Source organism: Trichogramma pretiosum, unplaced genomic scaffold (assembly GCF_000599845.2).
Source record: "Trichogramma pretiosum strain Unisexual culture from Peru unplaced genomic scaffold, Tpre_2.0 scaffold13, whole genome shotgun sequence".
NCBI lineage: Eukaryota > Metazoa > Arthropoda > Insecta > Hymenoptera > Trichogrammatidae > Trichogramma > Trichogramma pretiosum.
The window spans coordinates 1,490,138-1,508,359 of NW_019641606.1; the positions used below are offsets into that span (position 1 = coordinate 1,490,138).

Here is an 18,222-nt window from a genome sequence, read left to right on the forward strand (position 1 = left end):
AAGGTATAATACCGATACAAACGCTCGTGTACAGGCTACCGAAGAGTATAGTTATGTAAAAAAAAAAAAAAAATGAGTGAATTCGAATACCTCTTGTTCGAGAGCGTCCTTCTCGAGCCTGATGGCCGTGGCCTGCTTGATGACCTCCTGGCGAGCTCGTTCCAGCGATCTCCGGGTGATCTCGTTCTCGGCGGCCTGCAGCTGCAGCTGTCGCAGCGTCGCCGCCTGCTCGCGCTCCAGCCGCTCTCGTCTGGCCTGGCAGGCCTCGCGCTCCGCCCGGGCGCGCTCCGCCTCGTCCTCGAGTCTCAGGCTGCGCTCCAGCTGCGAGAACAGCTCCTCCTCCTTGTCTTTGAGCTCGGCCTCGCAGCCCTCGAGCCGGCGCTCGAGCTGCTCCCGCGTCTCCTCCAGTCTGTCTCTTTCCGCCTGTTGAGTAAGAAGCAAAACGAGTCAAATCGACGGATTCGAGGAGGGATCGATGTAATCGATCGTGTCGGCATTTATAAACGATACAGCGTAACTCGTTTGGCGATCGCAATCAACGACTGCGAGCTTCGTCCATAGTGCGAAAAAATGTTCCTATATGCATGAAATTATACAGCACGGAAGCCCTCGTGACTTATAGGTATATCGTCGTCGCATATATATAGAAGGCAGCGGGGCGCGCCACAGAGGCAGCAGCAGCAGCTCCTCGGAAATTTAATGCGGCAGGCGTGTGGGCGCGACCGTAAGTGCATTGCGCTCTCGATCTCTGACACTAATGCTCGTATACACATGGCTGCTGTTCATTTGTGCGCGTGTGTGTGATACAGCCGGGCACTTCGGTGTGATTGGCGGCCGCGCGGCCGATCGTCGGGTGCTACTTTTCTTAATAAGGATACAAAGGAGCCATTCATCTGGCTATCTCGAGCTATACCGTCGAATACATTATCGTAATTACCAGAGCGTAATGTGCTTTTTGATCTCCCTGTGCGATGTAATACGTTACGTACTGTAGGCTACTTGACGAGGTGTTGATGCGTCGTCGCGAAACTTTAAATCGATACGCGTGTACACCGCTTCGAGAAACACAATATCATATCTCTTTTTTTGTTTTGCTCAGTGTGTAGGTCTAATTTGTCGGAACAGCTCTTATACAGTGTCGATATCATTATTGTTGGTAAAAACGATTTATATATCGCTCTTAGAAATCGGTCACTCTCTCGAATTGATACAACGCGATCGAGGACACGAACCAGTTGCAGCGGACACCGAGCACTTGGCAGATTTTTTTGTCCCCCAGTTCTTTCATTTTTCTTCTTTTTTTTTTTTTGCTGCCGATATCTTATTAGTTACACTTGGATTATATATATCCTGAATGACTCGATAAATGCACGCGCTACTGGGCTTCTTGCACTCGGATATACAATGTGTATTTCTTGCGATATCCGCGGCGGTTCGACTGCGAGCGATTCGATTTTGTCCTCTTTAAGACGAATCGGTTTTATCTCGCGCGCACGAGAGAGAGAGAGAGAGAGAGAGCAAATTGGCACCCAGTAGGCGTAGAAAAAATGTCCGTACAATTTATCCTAGTCTCGCGCGCAGCGCCGTGGAAAACTCAACCAAACACTCGAGGCACTGTACAACGTTCTGTCTGCGATTCGGGCTCTTGACGAAAATTAATCGACGCGCGAGATGAATTATTATATTTCGACGCGCCTCGACTTTTTTTTCCTCGCGCACAACAGCCGCGAAGCTCGCGCATGAAAGGGACAGAACTTTCTAATGTTGTGCGGTTGCGAAAATGTATTATACTTTCGCTTTTATCGATCGGTCATATTGTAAAATTTCAACGTTCGCGGCAGTTTTTCTGATTTTAATTAGGCATTTGTACGCGATGACAATGGTCTCGATTCTCTCCCGGCAATCGCGTGTGGTGCACTTGCGTACACACTCGCGCACACATAGACACAAAGAGTCATAATTAAATTAAGCAGATTACGCAGCGTAATAGCTATCGACGCGTGTCGTTGGGATTAACGTCGGTCCGCTGCTACTGCTGCTGCTTCTGTGCATGTGCACACGCACACGTGCGTTACAAACGCATATATATACAGCTGTGTGCATGTGTGTGCAAATCGAACCTTATAGACGCGGACCTAACGAGCTTTGGAACGTCAACGACTTGCACGGACGGTGCGTCGAACTTTTCATTCTTTGCTTTTCTTTCTCTCTCTTTTTTTCCCAGTTGCTCTTTAACTCGGCGATTCTAATCGATAATTTATACATACACACGCGTACGTAACCGAAACGTATACAATTCTCTCTTATATTTTTCGATCGATTCATATTAAGTACACACTCACACACACCTCCGTGTACGCTCCGAGCTTGCGGTTTTAAATGTAACAATATATATATAGATCGCGCGCTGCAGCACGACCACACCGTAAAGCGATGTTAATTAACGATTTCATGGCGCGCAGCTCTCTTGCTCTGCAGAGGCAAAGCAACGACGCTTAATATACACACCGAACGAATAAAATTGTAATGATACATTTATAATAGCCTCCGTAGCCGCGGCGGCCTTTCATACGGAGCACGGAATTCTCATCAAGTTTCGCGCCTTCGTTACTTCTTACCTTTTTTTTTCATTATCCTTCGTTAAGATTATTCCTGAAGTGCACACACCTCTTCCATGTTAAAGAGCAGTTGATAATCCCGAGTAAATATTACTTTATATTACTCGCATCTTCAAGCTGTATAAGCGCGAGTGCGTAAACTTTCGTTCGTTGGTATTAATAAATTTGCACGCGAAAACGAGCCGCGTGTGTAGACGATCATTTTTCACTTCTCTCCGGTAAAGGGAGTTATTACGATATTTACGACGTCGGCGCTATAGTACGTATGCAGCATTTGTTGTGCGCAGGAAGTCAAGTGGGATGCACGTAATGCCCCACTTCTAATTGTGCGGCTCACAAATTAAATACTTGCCAGGATAAAGTAAAGAAGAGAGAAAGAAAGAGAGTTGATTAAACGGATTGATGGTTGTAATTACTTCAAAAATACTTGCCACGCGCGAGCTTATCATATTTGCACGAATCGGCCATACTTGCAGCTATAACGCAAAAATTCGAAAGGAAAAACCATATAGCCGCGACGCAACGAAGAAAAGTAAAAACGTTTCGAGGTGCAACAGCTCGTGCTCGCGTATACATACTTACTCTCGAGAGAGGCGCGAGCGAGCATTGATCATAATTCCAAACGTCGAGCGCCGGGCATATATATATATTGCGTAAAATTGTGCATGAGGCAATAATATTCTTGCCCATAGATCGCGGCGCGAACAATGCGTCTCGGAGCCGCGGCACGCGGACGCGCGCTCAAAATTGCATATACCGTTTTAGCAATTAACGACGGACTTTTAACACTTTTAACAACTTAAGTACTGAAAAATGAAACTTGGGACGCGGCGGATGAAATAATGGGTAGCTTTTTCAATGGCTACGTTCGCTCGCTCGCTCGCGTTCATCTTAATATTGTACACATGCATTATGTATGCGCGTAGCTGGTCTAGCGCGCGCGCGCGGCATTAAAATAGTAAAATATAAGGGACTCGCGCCAAAGGGCTGTTAAGTTGCACGCGCAGCCATACGTGTGTATATAGAGCTACACGAACCTTTTAATTGCCGGTTATTTCTCGAAGCTAACGCAACCCTATAGGAATGTCTAAGTATAACGTGCGCCGTTGCAGATATATATATGTATGCAGAGAACGCGAGACGCTCCACTGAGCCGGGGAATGATGATCTTTTGTATTGTGTGTAGTTGTTGTTGCTGCTACGTGCCGCGTGTACAACGAGCTTCGGGACTCGGGACGAGTATACGTAATAACCGAGAGAGACGAGGTTGTTGCCTTTGAGTAATTTTTTTTTTTCTTTTTCTTTATTTTTCTGGAATAGCTCTCATACACGCGCGCGCGACTGTAATTGATTTCCTCGTAGGGAGAGGTGTTGATGAATAAGAAAATAGTGGCAAATCACCCGTACGCCAACTTCGTCGTCGTCGTTGTAATAGTATAGTGTCGTGCACACTTTCCAAGCGCGTAAATAAATGTCTGTCTTCATTACACTTCCGATTCCAGTGTTAAGGTATGTAGCGTAATACATAATCCGCGCGGCAATTTATATCTATAGATACCAGAAATTCCTTAATTGTACTGAACAAACTGTAAAACAAAAAAAGGCAACTGGATAAGTAGAATGGCTCGCTCGGGTTGTTTCCCCGGCGCGCGATCTTTTATTCGCGCGTACACACTGCACTACACTACACACATACACATCTAAGCAACATTCCGTGAGAAATGTGCGGAATCGGCAAAAAATCGGTCTATCTGTTCTCGGTCTACTTTGACACAATCCGCGATAAAAAGCAAGCGTATAAGAATTTTAACGGTTCCGTGGGCGAGCAAAAAAAATTATTATTATTATATACGATTCCTTTTTTTTCTTTAGGTGCGGATAATTACTCTCGATATGGTTTTTTCGGCGAATAAGTGGAATCGCTTCGATCGCGAGTGGCAGGAAGACGTTTACATCCACGTGCGTATTTATATAATATTTTAATTGCTTTATGCATTGCTTCTGGTCGTATCGTATACAGATTCATTGAAATTAATTCTTATTTTTTCCTTTCAAACGGACATCAGTGATCCGAATGATAATGCGAGAGAGTCCATAAATTCACAGGCACACGGAGTGAAATTTTGAGAGGGGGGCCTCTTTCTTCGTATCGCAATATGCATATTCAGGAAACAATGAGGCTACACACATCCTTGAGGAAGGATTTGCCATATTGCGTATCGCCGTCTGTGTGTGTGTGTGTATGTGTGTATATGTACATTATATGAAATTAATGTTCCGTGACTCGAAATTGATCCTTTTATTTTTACCGTCGAAATAATTGAATGCGCTTCGTTGACTCGCGACTGCATATCGTTAAAGCCTCGCATGCTCATTTTTTAAGAGATTTTATGTGTACTTTGCTTGCGGATATATATCGCGCATGCAAATCCTCATTCGGTATAAACTCGTTTTCGCGTGTCGAAATTGAAACACGTTTTAAAAGCGCAGGCGGGCGCGACAAAAGGGGCACGTAATTTCAAAAGAAATTCGCATCATAAGTCAAGAAAGATGATAAGAAAGTCGAACCCACGCAGGTCACGAGATATATATGTTTTGTATAAACAAGGAGCTTTTGACAATATACTCGCACGCGCTCACGTATTTTCAACTCGCTGCCAATTCATTTTCAAGTAGCTTCCTTCTTAACATGTTATACGTTCTATGTACAATTTTATAGATTTTTCTTTACTTTCTCTACATTGTGTAAACAAATATTCCAACAATCAACATAGAGCAGCTGGTAAATTAAAAGTTATGTTGAAAATTATTGTTGTCTGGAATTTGCTCTAATTTCCAAATGTGTCAGCTCAATTTTCTTATGCGTCTGGTTCTGAAACTCACTTTCAAGCCTATCGCAGAGCTTCCTCTACAGTAGCAAACAATAGTCGAGTTGAAGAGAGAAAAAAATTGTTGCTAGCAGATACATTCGCAATCGAGCCAAGTATTTTTTGCATGCTCGGAGTTTTCTGGTAATGGTGTCTGAACAGCAAATGCTAATATAGATCAAATCACGTCTCGACGGTCGATGCGCTGCACGCGGCGCGTTTCCAACACACTGTGCGACCTTGTTTCAAAGTCAATAGACGCGAAAAAAAAGGCTCTAATTTTTTCTTTTATTACTTGAAACGGTCGAAAGTAAACCACAAGATTGTTTGCCGAATATTTTTTACACCTTCACAAGATGCAGATACTGTAGCGAGTAACTGTGTTTGAAGAAACGTTTTAACGCCAATTTAGTCTCGCTTGATCGTAGGGTTACAAAAAATGATGAAATTTTTCATATCAATGACGTTGAAAATTACAATTGAAGTATCAATGCCAAAAAAATGGTTGGCTAGGAAACTAAACGGCTTTTATCTTCCATCGATATCTTTGAAAAAGTATGAATTCGAGTTGAATTTTTGAAAAGCTTTTTCTCAAACAGCCTAGGATTCGTATCGATCGTTGCACGAACAAAAAAAAAAGATAAAAATTAGAGTGCAATTTCACGGTAATCAAAGCAGACGGCTTTGTCGATACTTCATTATAAAAAGAATGGCTCATCAAAAGTTACAGGAGTCGAATGGAGCGTAATCGAAAGTCATTAATATCGAAAAAGGTCGTCGGCGTGCACGTAGATTCGACTTTCCAGATTACCACACCCTTGACCCGAATCCATCAAACTGAACTTCCGAACCCGAAGCGGTGGCAACCGCTGACGTATGTGCCAGTGCATCGATAACGCACGCGAAACTGGAGTGAATTTCAAATTGCGCCGCGAAAACTACCCCCAAGTTTTCTTCTGGCTAATCGAAAATAATTACAAAACTCGTGCACGGCGGCTTTTTGGTTCTCAAAGTTTACAAACCTCCGGCGGCTCGTGCGTATAATACAACGGCGAAACTTTGCAGACGAATTTTAAGCTGGAGAGAGAGTTTATGTACCGAGCATAGAAAAAATGTATCGAGACGAATTTATCGACGTCGAAGATGTTGCAATTGCCACGCTTAGCACTGTAATACATGGCTGCGCAGAGCAGTTTGCGGGACTGGACCGCGACGATAGAAAAAAAAAAAACTGATCGAAACGAAGCGCAATTTCGAGACCTCACTAGGACGAAGTTTTTGGAGCAGAATAAGTCGTTTCGAAACGATCCGCACTCTTGCTTTTTTATGTATCCCACAACCACATTTTCGTTTAAATGTACTGGAAAATTTTTTCCATCGTCGTATATTACGTGATCGAGCATAACAAAAAGGATCACTTGTAATGATACGTCGTCACCTGTATATGCCTCAGGCGTAAAATAATCGTAAATTACCGACGGCTATTATAGTCTATAAGTACGCACGTGTGCGTTCAAGTTTATCGTACACTGTATAGCTTTTCTAATTAATCACGAATCTGGCAGTCGATCTAGCTTCGTTAACAGATTCTTCGATTCGACGCTTTCGGCTCGATGATCGCGCGGTGAAAGGTCGTGTGCGAATCTTGCATTTTTGCCAGGTGCAGCCCACGTGTATAGACAGAGCCGAGGCCTTACGTAAGCGAGAAATCATTAGACACGTAGGCTCGCTGCCTATGTAGTGCTACGACCTACGTCATGTACGTAGGTATATCACTAACGATCGTGCGGAATCAAAATTAAGCCGAGGCATAACAACGAGAGTACGATGCAGGTACGTGTATAGGCGAGCGTCTCGTGTTTTTTCACGCGTTAGACTATTTTTTCTTACTTTCTTCTTAGCGCGCGCCTGTGCCGGCAAATTAGAGGCAGTGGCCGAGAGCGAGAGAGGAAAAAAAGGAGAACCAGCAGCGCTCGCGATTAGCGAGAAAATTCTTGCGGCTGCATGGCTGATATTATATATATTCGCACACACATACATAGCCGTCGGTCGAGTTCGCTGAAACTAAAATTACGCGTTTATGATTCAACACCGATTGACTGCATTATATGCACATAGATACTTCTATATGTACATTATATTCCTAGTTACGCAAGGCAGCGCACACCACTATACTCGCGCCAGCTCCACAATTCCAACTGCCTCTTACTAATATACACGATGGTTTTTAGATCAGAAAATGTGCGCGCGCGCACGCATATCCTTACGCAAGAGGAGCTGCGAATGCTTTTCGCTTGAAAAATTCTATATCCGCGCGCGAGATGATCATTACATCTTGGAGCCGAGAGGGATACCGCGTCTCGGTGTCTCGTATCTCACTCGCTGTATAAAGCTGTTCCCCCGAGTAGCGATTCTCGCTAACTGTACTAATTTGCATCGGGCTGTGCTCTGATTGTTGCGCCTCGTGTGCGAAATGTATATCGTGCGTGGCGTATTATCGACTGGACGTTGGGAATCCTTCAGTGAAAGTGATATACTTCGATTGGATTAGAAATTCGATCTTTAGCACACGTGTCAAATTTTTTTTCCTTCTTCATTCTCGATGAAAATTGTTTACGAGACTCTCTCGGTTGCACGAGCACATATCGCACGCCTCAATTTCACTGTACGCGTAATCATAAAATTTGTCTACTCACAAAGCGTAGCATGTGTGCGCTATGGCAAATCGTGTTTCACCCAAGACTCACCTGCAACAGAAGCAAAATTAAAACGATTAGATTCGTTGAAATGCCGAGTTATGTGGTAATAAATGTAAGGAATTTTTTTAAATATATTATAATATTGATCTTTTCAGCAGGGAGAACAACATTTATTTGTTACATTATTACTAAACGTCGTTTGTTTGATGCAATAAGTTTGAACAAGTCAGCATTTCGCCAAATTCCTTCATTAATATATTTTAAAAATTGTATGCGGGAGGAAACATGAGCTACAGAATTTAGAATCAAAACATTTGGTCAATTTAATAAACATAAATTTAATCTACATGTATACATATACGTTTATTCGCATTAATCTCTCTAAAACAAATACAATAATTGCAAGTGTGAAGCCTCCGAATACCACCGGAAGTACCAAATTCATTTCTGCTACTCCTAGCTTTGATTTTTCCCTGCGGCGCTCGTACCGACGAATATTCGCCATTGATACGTCTTTGAATTTTCTGGTGATTCCAGTCTCGTAGAATCGCAGTAAGATATAATTGAACTTTGGTTTCAAAAACCAATCGGGTCTTATGAAGTAACCGGTAACGTGTATACTGAGCAGTGGCTTGGAGACGTGAAGCCTATTAGACTCGTGCACGTGATGATAGGCAAGTAATATCGTTCCACCGATACAGATTGTACGATCGTCGCGCAGACGTTTATTTATGCACTCGTAAATGTCTTTGAACGGTATGACTTCCCTTCCAATGACACGGCTAATTCGATGCACCAAAGGTTCATAAACGAAAATTCTCAATCTCGTGTCATTTTTGATATTTTCTATAGTCTCGATGCTGGACGTGAAATCATCGACTGTATTGACAGCACTGAATGTACTGACGAAGTACGAACTCGAGTAAGATGTTAGCAAAATGATGGTGCACAAGAGTATCCTCTCGGATGAATAGCGCACCCTTTTGAAGGCTCGCGGGCTCATCGAAGACGTAAACATGCGTACGAACTCGAAGTAAGAGAAGTTCCAGGATAGTTTTAAGACCAATTTTGCCAGCAGCACGAACATTAAGAAAGATAGAATTATGTTGACGAAAAGGCTCGGATTGACCGCGGAGATGAACTTCTTGAAGATACCGACTTTGAATTTGCGAGATATCGCGAGGTAGTAGAGACCTACTACGAAGTCCGTTTGCATTTTCCAATAATCGGCAATGACGACCACTGGCCCCATGACGTCCATTTTACCATTGATAAGATCCAAAAGTGGCCCGTGGGCCATTTCATTGGAATCCAATGCGCTTCCTATAGTGTGCAATATCATGTGTTCATTTGCTCCGATGCTCTTTATTACTAATCCTAAAAGCCCAGCATTATTTTCGTCGATTTCAGAGAGCTTTGGACGCGATGATCTCGATAAGTATTTCGACTGATTCACAACTTGTGCGCCCACTAATACTGTGTAATCAGACAGATCGAGCAATTTGTTGAAGTAACAGATTTCAGTCTGATTAATAACTAAAGAAGAAAATGAAATCATAGTCTTCGAAAAATTTATAGAATTAAGATTGCAAAATTTTCAATCACTAACCATTATTCCTCGATAGTTCGGTGATGTTGCGAAAAAATAATGTAAAATTCTTAGCATTAATCGTAGAATCAGCTTTTATTTTCCAAAAATTTGTAGCTATCGAGGAGAACGGATTATAAGTATAAAGAATATCACTATAATTTGAAGTCACACACAAATAAAAAATGTTTAAAAGTTCAAATTTCCAAGCCAAATTCAACACTGAATATGCCAAAGGGCAGGAAGTCTTAGGATTCTTATTTACCACTAAAAATGATGCTTGACTGTTCCAGAAAATAGAGTCACTAAAGGCTTCGATAAATGTTAAAAAATTAAAATCCCGAGTCTCTTCAATCATGACGATACTAACCGGGTAAATTTTCCTTTCCAAAACTGTCCTATTGATTTTAACTACATTTTTCAATCGTTGATATCGAGCAGAAAATAGAACATTATTAAATCCAGTCATATCGAAAATAAGTAACGAAGAATAACTGTCACTTAAAAATGATATTTCGCTGCCGCTCCAGTTGCCAAACATCATAATATATTTTTTTTCTTTATATGATTCACGTATACAATTACCGAGAACAAATTTCTGGAAAATAATGCAATTACAGTACGTTTAACTTCGTTCGCAAAATGCATACCATTCTGCTTGCAAATCCATTTTCAAAATCTCGATTGCGTATATCATGTTGAAATTTCCGATGGTGTATCGACGATTGCAATGTTATTTTGGCGATTCCGATTGTTTGAAAGTAAACAAGAAAGGTCCAAAATTTCATCGTATCAACGTTAATGAAGCTGTCTATTAAAAAATTGCTCATTTCCTGGGTTAACCTTGTTTTATGGTCACGAGCAGTATACAGTGTAGTTTGCAATATGGGAAACTGATAAATAGATCTACAAGCTCTACAAGCTTGTATTTGTTAAACAAGTTCAACCTTTCTTTTGAATAAAATATGATGCAAATTATAAAGAATCAACAAATTAAAAATAAAAAATGATATTGTCCTTTCGTACTTTCGTGCATGGAAAAGAATTTTTGCAAAAGTTTGCTCAAAGATGTTGAATCGGTACGTGTGAGACACGCTCCTCGATCTTGGAGACGCAAGATTCCTTCGGACATGGTATCATGGCAAAATAAATTGGGTGTGTATCCGTATGTATTATGTGTTTCATTATGATTTAATATGGCTTTGGTGCAGCCGTGCGTACCCAGATTGCATTGGATGGGAGTGAAAATGATTTTCTCGTAGGAAAGTGTTTCGACCGTATCGCAAATCTTTGATTTTACTTTTTCTTCGTATCAAGGTCATCGTATTATAAGATAAAATAATGGCCGTTCATCTTGGATGTAAGCACACGTGATTATGACGCTCGTTGAAACAAAAAGCTCGCGCGTACGAGTAGAAAATAAAGTTATTATATTTCGTCGGTGAGCGGATTTAGGTCGATATGGAAACCGAAGTTATTCGCTTTGATCGACATAATGCAACGCTCTTTATTCGATGGATCGCACGCATTATTCTTCTAATCTACTCCCAGAGAAATTCTAACAATTAGATATCTCGAGACAGGCTTTATCGTTATGAGCGGAAAGCGAAGCGCGCAGAAGCCCCATCCCGAGCTCTTATCGTCTTGTAAGATTCGCTTACTTTTGTCGACGATCATTGTTGAATGGCACGGAATATATCGGTAAAGCGACGACGATCACGCAACTCGCTCATCGGGCGAATTCGCGCTTTTCACGAGGATTATGAGATCCGTAATGTAATACATATCAACGGAGAGAGAGAAAAAAACGTCGGGGCAGGGACTGCGTCAGGCGTCGTCGAATCGATAACTGTATATCGATCGCGGTACAGTAAAGGTCATCGTCGCACACGGCCGCGCCGCACACACTTGCGTAAGGGATATCCTCCGGAATTTTTTTCATTTTCCTGCTGCTACTACTACTGCATGCTGAGATGGCTATCAGTCTTCTGCTATATCCAGTTAGTTATTAATGGCCATAGCTGATCTTTCTCTCTCTCTCTCTCTCTCTCTCTTTCTGACCGGTTTGACAATCAGGAAGACACTCGAGTGCTCTAGATTTTAGCTCGTTTATTTCTTCCCTTGCAAGCTCGTGCGTACGCACAATGCGTGCGGCAGAAATATAAACATGAAATATGGGTATTTCACGTTGAGAATTCTGGGCGCGTAAACCGATTTACTTTTCTGCCCTTCTTTTGATGTAATGATGAAGTGATTGAGGTACGGTAGTATGGTAAAAAAATGTTCGTGTGGCCCATATATCGGACCAATTTATAAAAGATGTGAAATTTACTTATGTTGCTCGATACATCAAAATTATATATTTAAACAAGGAATGTTGTGAAATTGCAATCGATGTGCATTCCTGAAAATTACTTCGACGTTAAAAGTAAAATACTTAATATTTCAGACAACATTGAGGTGTTAAGTGGGATGTAATCTTGAAGGATCGGAACTTTCGAATGAAATAAAAAGTAAAACTTACTGGATTATTTTATTAGATAAACAGAAGAAACAACAAAAGTCACACGACGATGCACATACGTCACGCTAGCGAAACGTAATAATATAATAATATCGTTTTCAGACACTGTGCTACGATGCGACGCGGCAAACTTTTTTTTCTTCAAAACATCACTAAAACTTTTAAATGGAAGTTTGTCGTACCTAATGGCGCTCGAATTATTTCGCGCGCTTTTTCGTTTTCTTTCGCTCTTCCGTCAAAAGTTAATCGAAACTACCGAGAATCAACAGCGAACGAACAAAGTTCAAACGCAACTGGCAATCCGCAAAGTCGTGCAAGGTATACCTGTCTTTTGGAATGAGTTACATACGACGATGAAAAAAATTGACATCGGCTCGCGGTACTGTGCGAGACTTTGTATATCACGCGGGCACGTCATCGAGCGATCGTTTTACACAGCCCGACAGTCGGAGAGGTGTAGAGTTCCTCCTTGAACGCGACCGTTTGCAACATGCTATTCTGTGTATTTTATGTCTTGTGTGCGGTGGATTCGGACCTGCACGAGTGTCGACTTGCAGCGTGTGTCGTGCGCGGCTGCAAATCAATTGGTCATGTGCACGACGATGAGCGAAGGTTTTCTCTGCTCTTGATGTACGACTAGGAAGTCAATCGAACGTTTGACAAACTATTTTAAATCACGAAATGAATCAAATATAATTTAAATGTCATAGCGCTTTTGAAGTGAAACTTTTCTTTTAATCAAGATTCAATCTATATGAGAATCGTTGAAATTCGTCAAATTCAAAATCATCGTCATCATCGTGCACGATATATCCTATATGCACCGCAAAATCCCCAAAAATATAGTCGTAAATGAATATTTGTTAACTCGCGAACGTGGAGTTTAAAAAAAATTTGAATATGGTTTTCATTACATCCACGTTTTCGTGGATCGTGACGTATATATGCAAAAAAGAAAAGAAGAATGAACGCGCGCGGCAATGCTGAATCATCCGTCTGTGATATACAGGATATAGTTAATGCAGTAACCCGAGCTCGTCAAGCGCTACCGATTCGCGGCCTTAATTAGCTTTAATATTGTTGTCGATGAATATTCGTTGAAGAGAGTTGGCGCTACACGACAAAGGATCTGGAGTGTGTATTATGTATTAGCTGTAGATAGTATAGATATGCATTCAAGTAATGTGTAATTATTGATAAAGCGACCGTTGATAGATTTATTCATTTTTTAATTGAAAATTTGCAAATATCTTTTGATTGGTGAAAGACAATTTTCTTTCGAATTAATTAACTCAAAAAAAAAAAAACAATGGAGCGTAACTCAAGCTTAATTCTTGTATTATGAGTATTCAATTGTCAAAGTGAAAAACTTTTCACGCCGTACGTGACTTTATGGAAAACGAAATCAGAAAACACACGAGGCTTTGTGTTGTACACGGAATAACAAGGAGCGAATAACGCATTTAATTACAAGCTGATTTTTTCATTTCACTTTTCTCTTATCTCTTTCTCTATACGCGTATACATCTATCTGTTCCGAGCGGCGCGATGCTGTGCACAGAATGCGTTATTATGTGTAGTTCGTCTGGCGGCACACATATTATACGAAACGAAAACACGATTTCTCGGCTCGCAGTTGTAGAACAAATTTTAAAATTAGATCTTAGCGCGCGCGCGTGCACTGCGTGATTGAAATTAATAATGTATTAGTCGCGGCGCGCCGTAAAGCTTCGAATTGGTTCTTTATGTATGTGTTGCACCGCGCCTCACGCACGATTTTATATATTATATACTGCCTCGATCGCGCCAACAGATTTTCACATCGATTGCACGGAGCAATGAGTCAGACGCGTGAAAAAGATCGCGAGAAAGAGAGAAACAAATGTTTACAATAAACAATCGTCCACGTCGATCCTTCGGACTTTTATATACTTAATAAATAACGAGTCGCGCGCGACAATGGATCGGTAACGCTGGGAGGGAGAGAGGGAGAGAGATCCGGCGCGTATAAATACTGTACATTGGCGCATTGACGTCAAACAGCTCACGGGCCGTAAAAAATTCAGCGGAGAAACGTCATAAAAGAATAGCGGCCGATGCATCGGCTATAACACACAACAAAAAAGCCGAGCATATACCTGTATACGTTTCATGCATCGAAAGACACGTGTGGTGCGTATACACAGCTCAGCGCTCGCGTCGTCGTCATAATTGCAAGCGAGAGAGAGAGAGAGAGAGAGATAATGAAAAAAAATTGAAGCTCCGCTGAACGCAGCGCGAGCGACGATCGATGTCGATACAGGCAAAAGCTTTGTTATTTAACAGACGAGTTCGATTCAATAATAAAAAAAAAAAAAAAAAAGAAAAATTGATGAGTAACGAATTTATGAGCCGCGATCGGTCTCAACGTATACACTTCGGTTGGGAGTTTTATATATATGTAGGTGCATTCTTTCGTCCGCGCGACTGCTAGAGGGGGGTCATTAGCGTGTACGCAGTAGGTACTTATAACAATCGCGTTTAAAAAAAAAAAGTGTAAAAAGGGACAAGAGATAACGAGCGCAACCTTCCGTTCCGACAGCGGTAGCAACAGCTTCTATTCACGTATACGTGTGCACCGTATATAGATGAGCTGCACATAAAACATAATGTGCATTGTACGAGCATACTTCCCGTGAAAAATTCGATCCTGGACGATATCGTCGTCGTCGTCGTCGTCGTCCTCGTCCTCGCGTTGTAAAATCGTTCGCACGAAACCGACTTCCAGTCTTTTCTTTCCTTTTTTTGTTCATTTTATCGTGAAAAAAAAGAGAGAACGAGACAAAAGTGAGATTATTAAAATTGAATCATCCTTTCAAGCGTTATCCCGATTCTCCGTTATTACGTTGGGAAGCTGCACTCGGGCTGCTGATCCACACGCGTACTCACTCCCACGCGTATGCAGATGCGAACCGATCGCGTATGGAGTAGTGCCGCGCACGGCGCGAACCGGTTATGTATCTCGCGAGCTATACGTGTGCAGCTGTGGCGGCGGCAAACGCGAGGAGAGCGACAAAAAGCTCTTAAAAACCCGAAGCGAAGAAATTGGCGCAACGCCGCGCGCTCGTGGATATCCGTCTTGATGTATTCATGCGCGGATAAACTGGGACGTGTGCGGCGGCGGCGGCGGCGTTCGAGTGACCTATACACGATGTTGATGCAGCGTTCTCGATACATCGTGGCATATTGTTCAAACCATTGAGTATATGGCAAGGAGGACTGCGACTTTATTATCAATTTGTCCTCGCTCGATCTGCGCACCAAAGTTTCTTGAACTTTGGATCGTGTAAATTATCATAAATACGACATTGAATCGTTATAACAAAAGTCATCGGGGTATAGTGCAAAAAATAAAGCAGTGTAGTTGAGTTTTTATCGATTTCCATACGAGCTACATAAAATGTATACGTAAGAGGCCGCCTCATTGTATTTATAAAGTAAAGTTATACAAACGAGCTGCGATCTACTTATTATTATAAAGAAATAAAACGCCAAGTTCAACAACGTCGTTGTGCTCGCGACACAATCTTCAAAGACCTTCTTTGTAAAATAGGCTAAACAAATTAATACAACGTCCCCTGGCACGCGGCACGCAACGCGTAAATAACGATTCCTGTATGCAGTATACGTGTATACTTGGCTGCTGTTTCTGCTGTAGTGCGATTTAATTGCATCGCGGTCGTAGTCGTCGCGAGTCGCGCTAAGAGTCGCATCATTGTTTCGCACGACTCAATTAACAAATGCCTCGTCCCATTATGCGAGTCTGTTGATGCGTGTAAGCCCCCGATATTATAAAGTAGCTACTATACAAAACAGATTCCCGATGGATCACTTGCGCAATAAGCTCGAGCGACAGGAGGACGAGATAAGCCGCGTTTAATGGAGCGTCGTCGGCGCGGCTCGACGACCAACGATTATCACACCTTCTTGCGCGACTCCGTATGAATTTTGAACGCGAGTCGACCTCGAAGTATGGGCATAGCGAAGGATGAGGCGCATAAACAATATAATACGCTCTCACGGTCCGATTTGTATCCAAGTATACTTAAAAAAAAAGAAGAACATTCGTATAGGTGATCGTCTCGCTTGTGCTAGCTTTTTTTTGTACATATAACTGAAGGCGGTTGCCGTGGGTCTCGAGACGTTTGTTGGGTCGATGCTCGCGTGTGCCGCTGAACCACCACCGCGGCCGCGCCGCCGTTGCCTGTCGCGATGACGATGACGAATGTGCCACAGCAAAAGAAAAGAAAAAACAACCGAACGCGACCACGCGGTATGTCGCTGCTTCTTTTCCCTGCCTTTTTTCTTTCGGGCGTGGTTGTGTAAAGGTATGTGTAGAGAGAGAAGGATCGACGCGTGCTCGACAAAAAAAGAACGAAATTCCCCGGGAATCTAGGCAAAATAATTAACCTCGTGCCAAGTACGCGCGTAGAATGGCGATAACACGACAATCGCGCTACAGAACACCTGTAATGTACGTGTGCGTATAATGACGAGCATTTTTCGTTAATAAGTGGCGTATACGACTTAATTAACAAGTTTATTACGGTATACATGTTCCAGTAATATCATTTAATTACATATTTTAATCTTTTTTCGTCGCTGCTCCCATCTCGCGTCACTAATTCTCGGATGTTCACGAGGATAATCGCCTTGTCTCTCCCTTCTTCTCCTCTTTTTTTTTCGCAAGAAATCGCACATTTCGCGCAAAATTTCTAAACTCACGAAAAGAAGAGTCTCCGTAATTATACCCGGTCGCACATAAAAGTACACGAATACACGCCTAATATCAAAGTTTTCTATCTCTCCCGGCTACATGGATGGCAGCATTATATACGTCGCAAACATCATATTAATCATAATCATCCTTGTCTTCTCTCCGCGACTCGTTCGTCTTTCTAACGGGCTCGTAACATACACATATTATAAATATAAATTCGCCCAGACAGAGAATAACAAGTACTATTATCATTAGCACTCTTGTCTGGACTTTCGACTTTTCTTCGCAGCGTAGAAAACTCACGCCTCGGAAAAAAGGATACGAGCACTTTAAACGCGCGTAGGCACGACAACGACCAAAACAACCGACTCGAGCGGAGGAAGATCGATTACGAACGAATGATACACTATATGCGCGGGCATATTTCATGGGTTAAGCGCAGTTACGACTCACTCGAAACGAGAGCAATGTCCGCCCAAACACTTGCAAAGCGGACGAAATAAAGTAGTAAAATCCAAGAGCAGTAGCACCACTGCCGCGAGCGAAGAAAAATAACACCATACTTTCGTCAGAGAGAAAGAAATTACTCCGTAATTGGGTGTGCCAAGCTACTCGTTTACTTCACTTTTCATGTCTCGCGCTCGTCTCCTCCGCGCGCGCGCGCGAATATAAGTTGATCGCAGGAAAACAAGGTTACAAACGTAAAGAAGGTGCAGTTCGTTCCGGTGACATTGACGCAAATATTAAGGCAGTAGCCGCGCCGAGCAGCAGCAAAAAAGCAGAAGAAGCACAAGAAGGAAGGCTCGCAAAAGTAAGACAGATGCTCGCTCGAGATAGCTTTTTTTTACCAACGCCGTATATAATACAATATAATAATATTGTATATACGTACGCGTGCACGTTGACGCGTGTTGCTAATGTGCTCGAATAATTGCTCCGTTATCGCAGGTATTATTCAAGGTTGTGCGCTAACCGGGATCCACGTACAATAACTTCGAGCGTACCTGCGATGCACGATGTGTGTGTGTGTGTATATATGTGCTCGTTATAAAAGTCTCCGTGCGTAAATTTACTCAGATAGCATAACCATTGACTCACTTTTCTGCGCGCAATGACAATGGGAGATTTCTACCGAGGCGCGCACGTTTTGTTTTTATGTAAACGAGA

At 42.3% G+C, this 18,222-nt stretch overlaps 1 protein-coding gene across 2 annotated transcripts in view; it reads right to left on the reverse strand.

Moving 5' to 3' along the window:
- Nucleotides 1-18,222, reverse strand: part of LOC106652135 (macoilin-2-like) — a 43,145-nt gene that overhangs the window by 3,661 nt on the left and 21,262 nt on the right. For both annotated transcript variants that reach the window (XM_014370931.2, XM_014370930.2), the window contains exon 3: nucleotides 91-423. In XM_014370931.2, coding sequence (XP_014226417.1) covers nucleotides 91-423 — 333 coding nt within the window. The remainder of the gene's footprint in view (nucleotides 1-90; nucleotides 424-18,222) is intronic.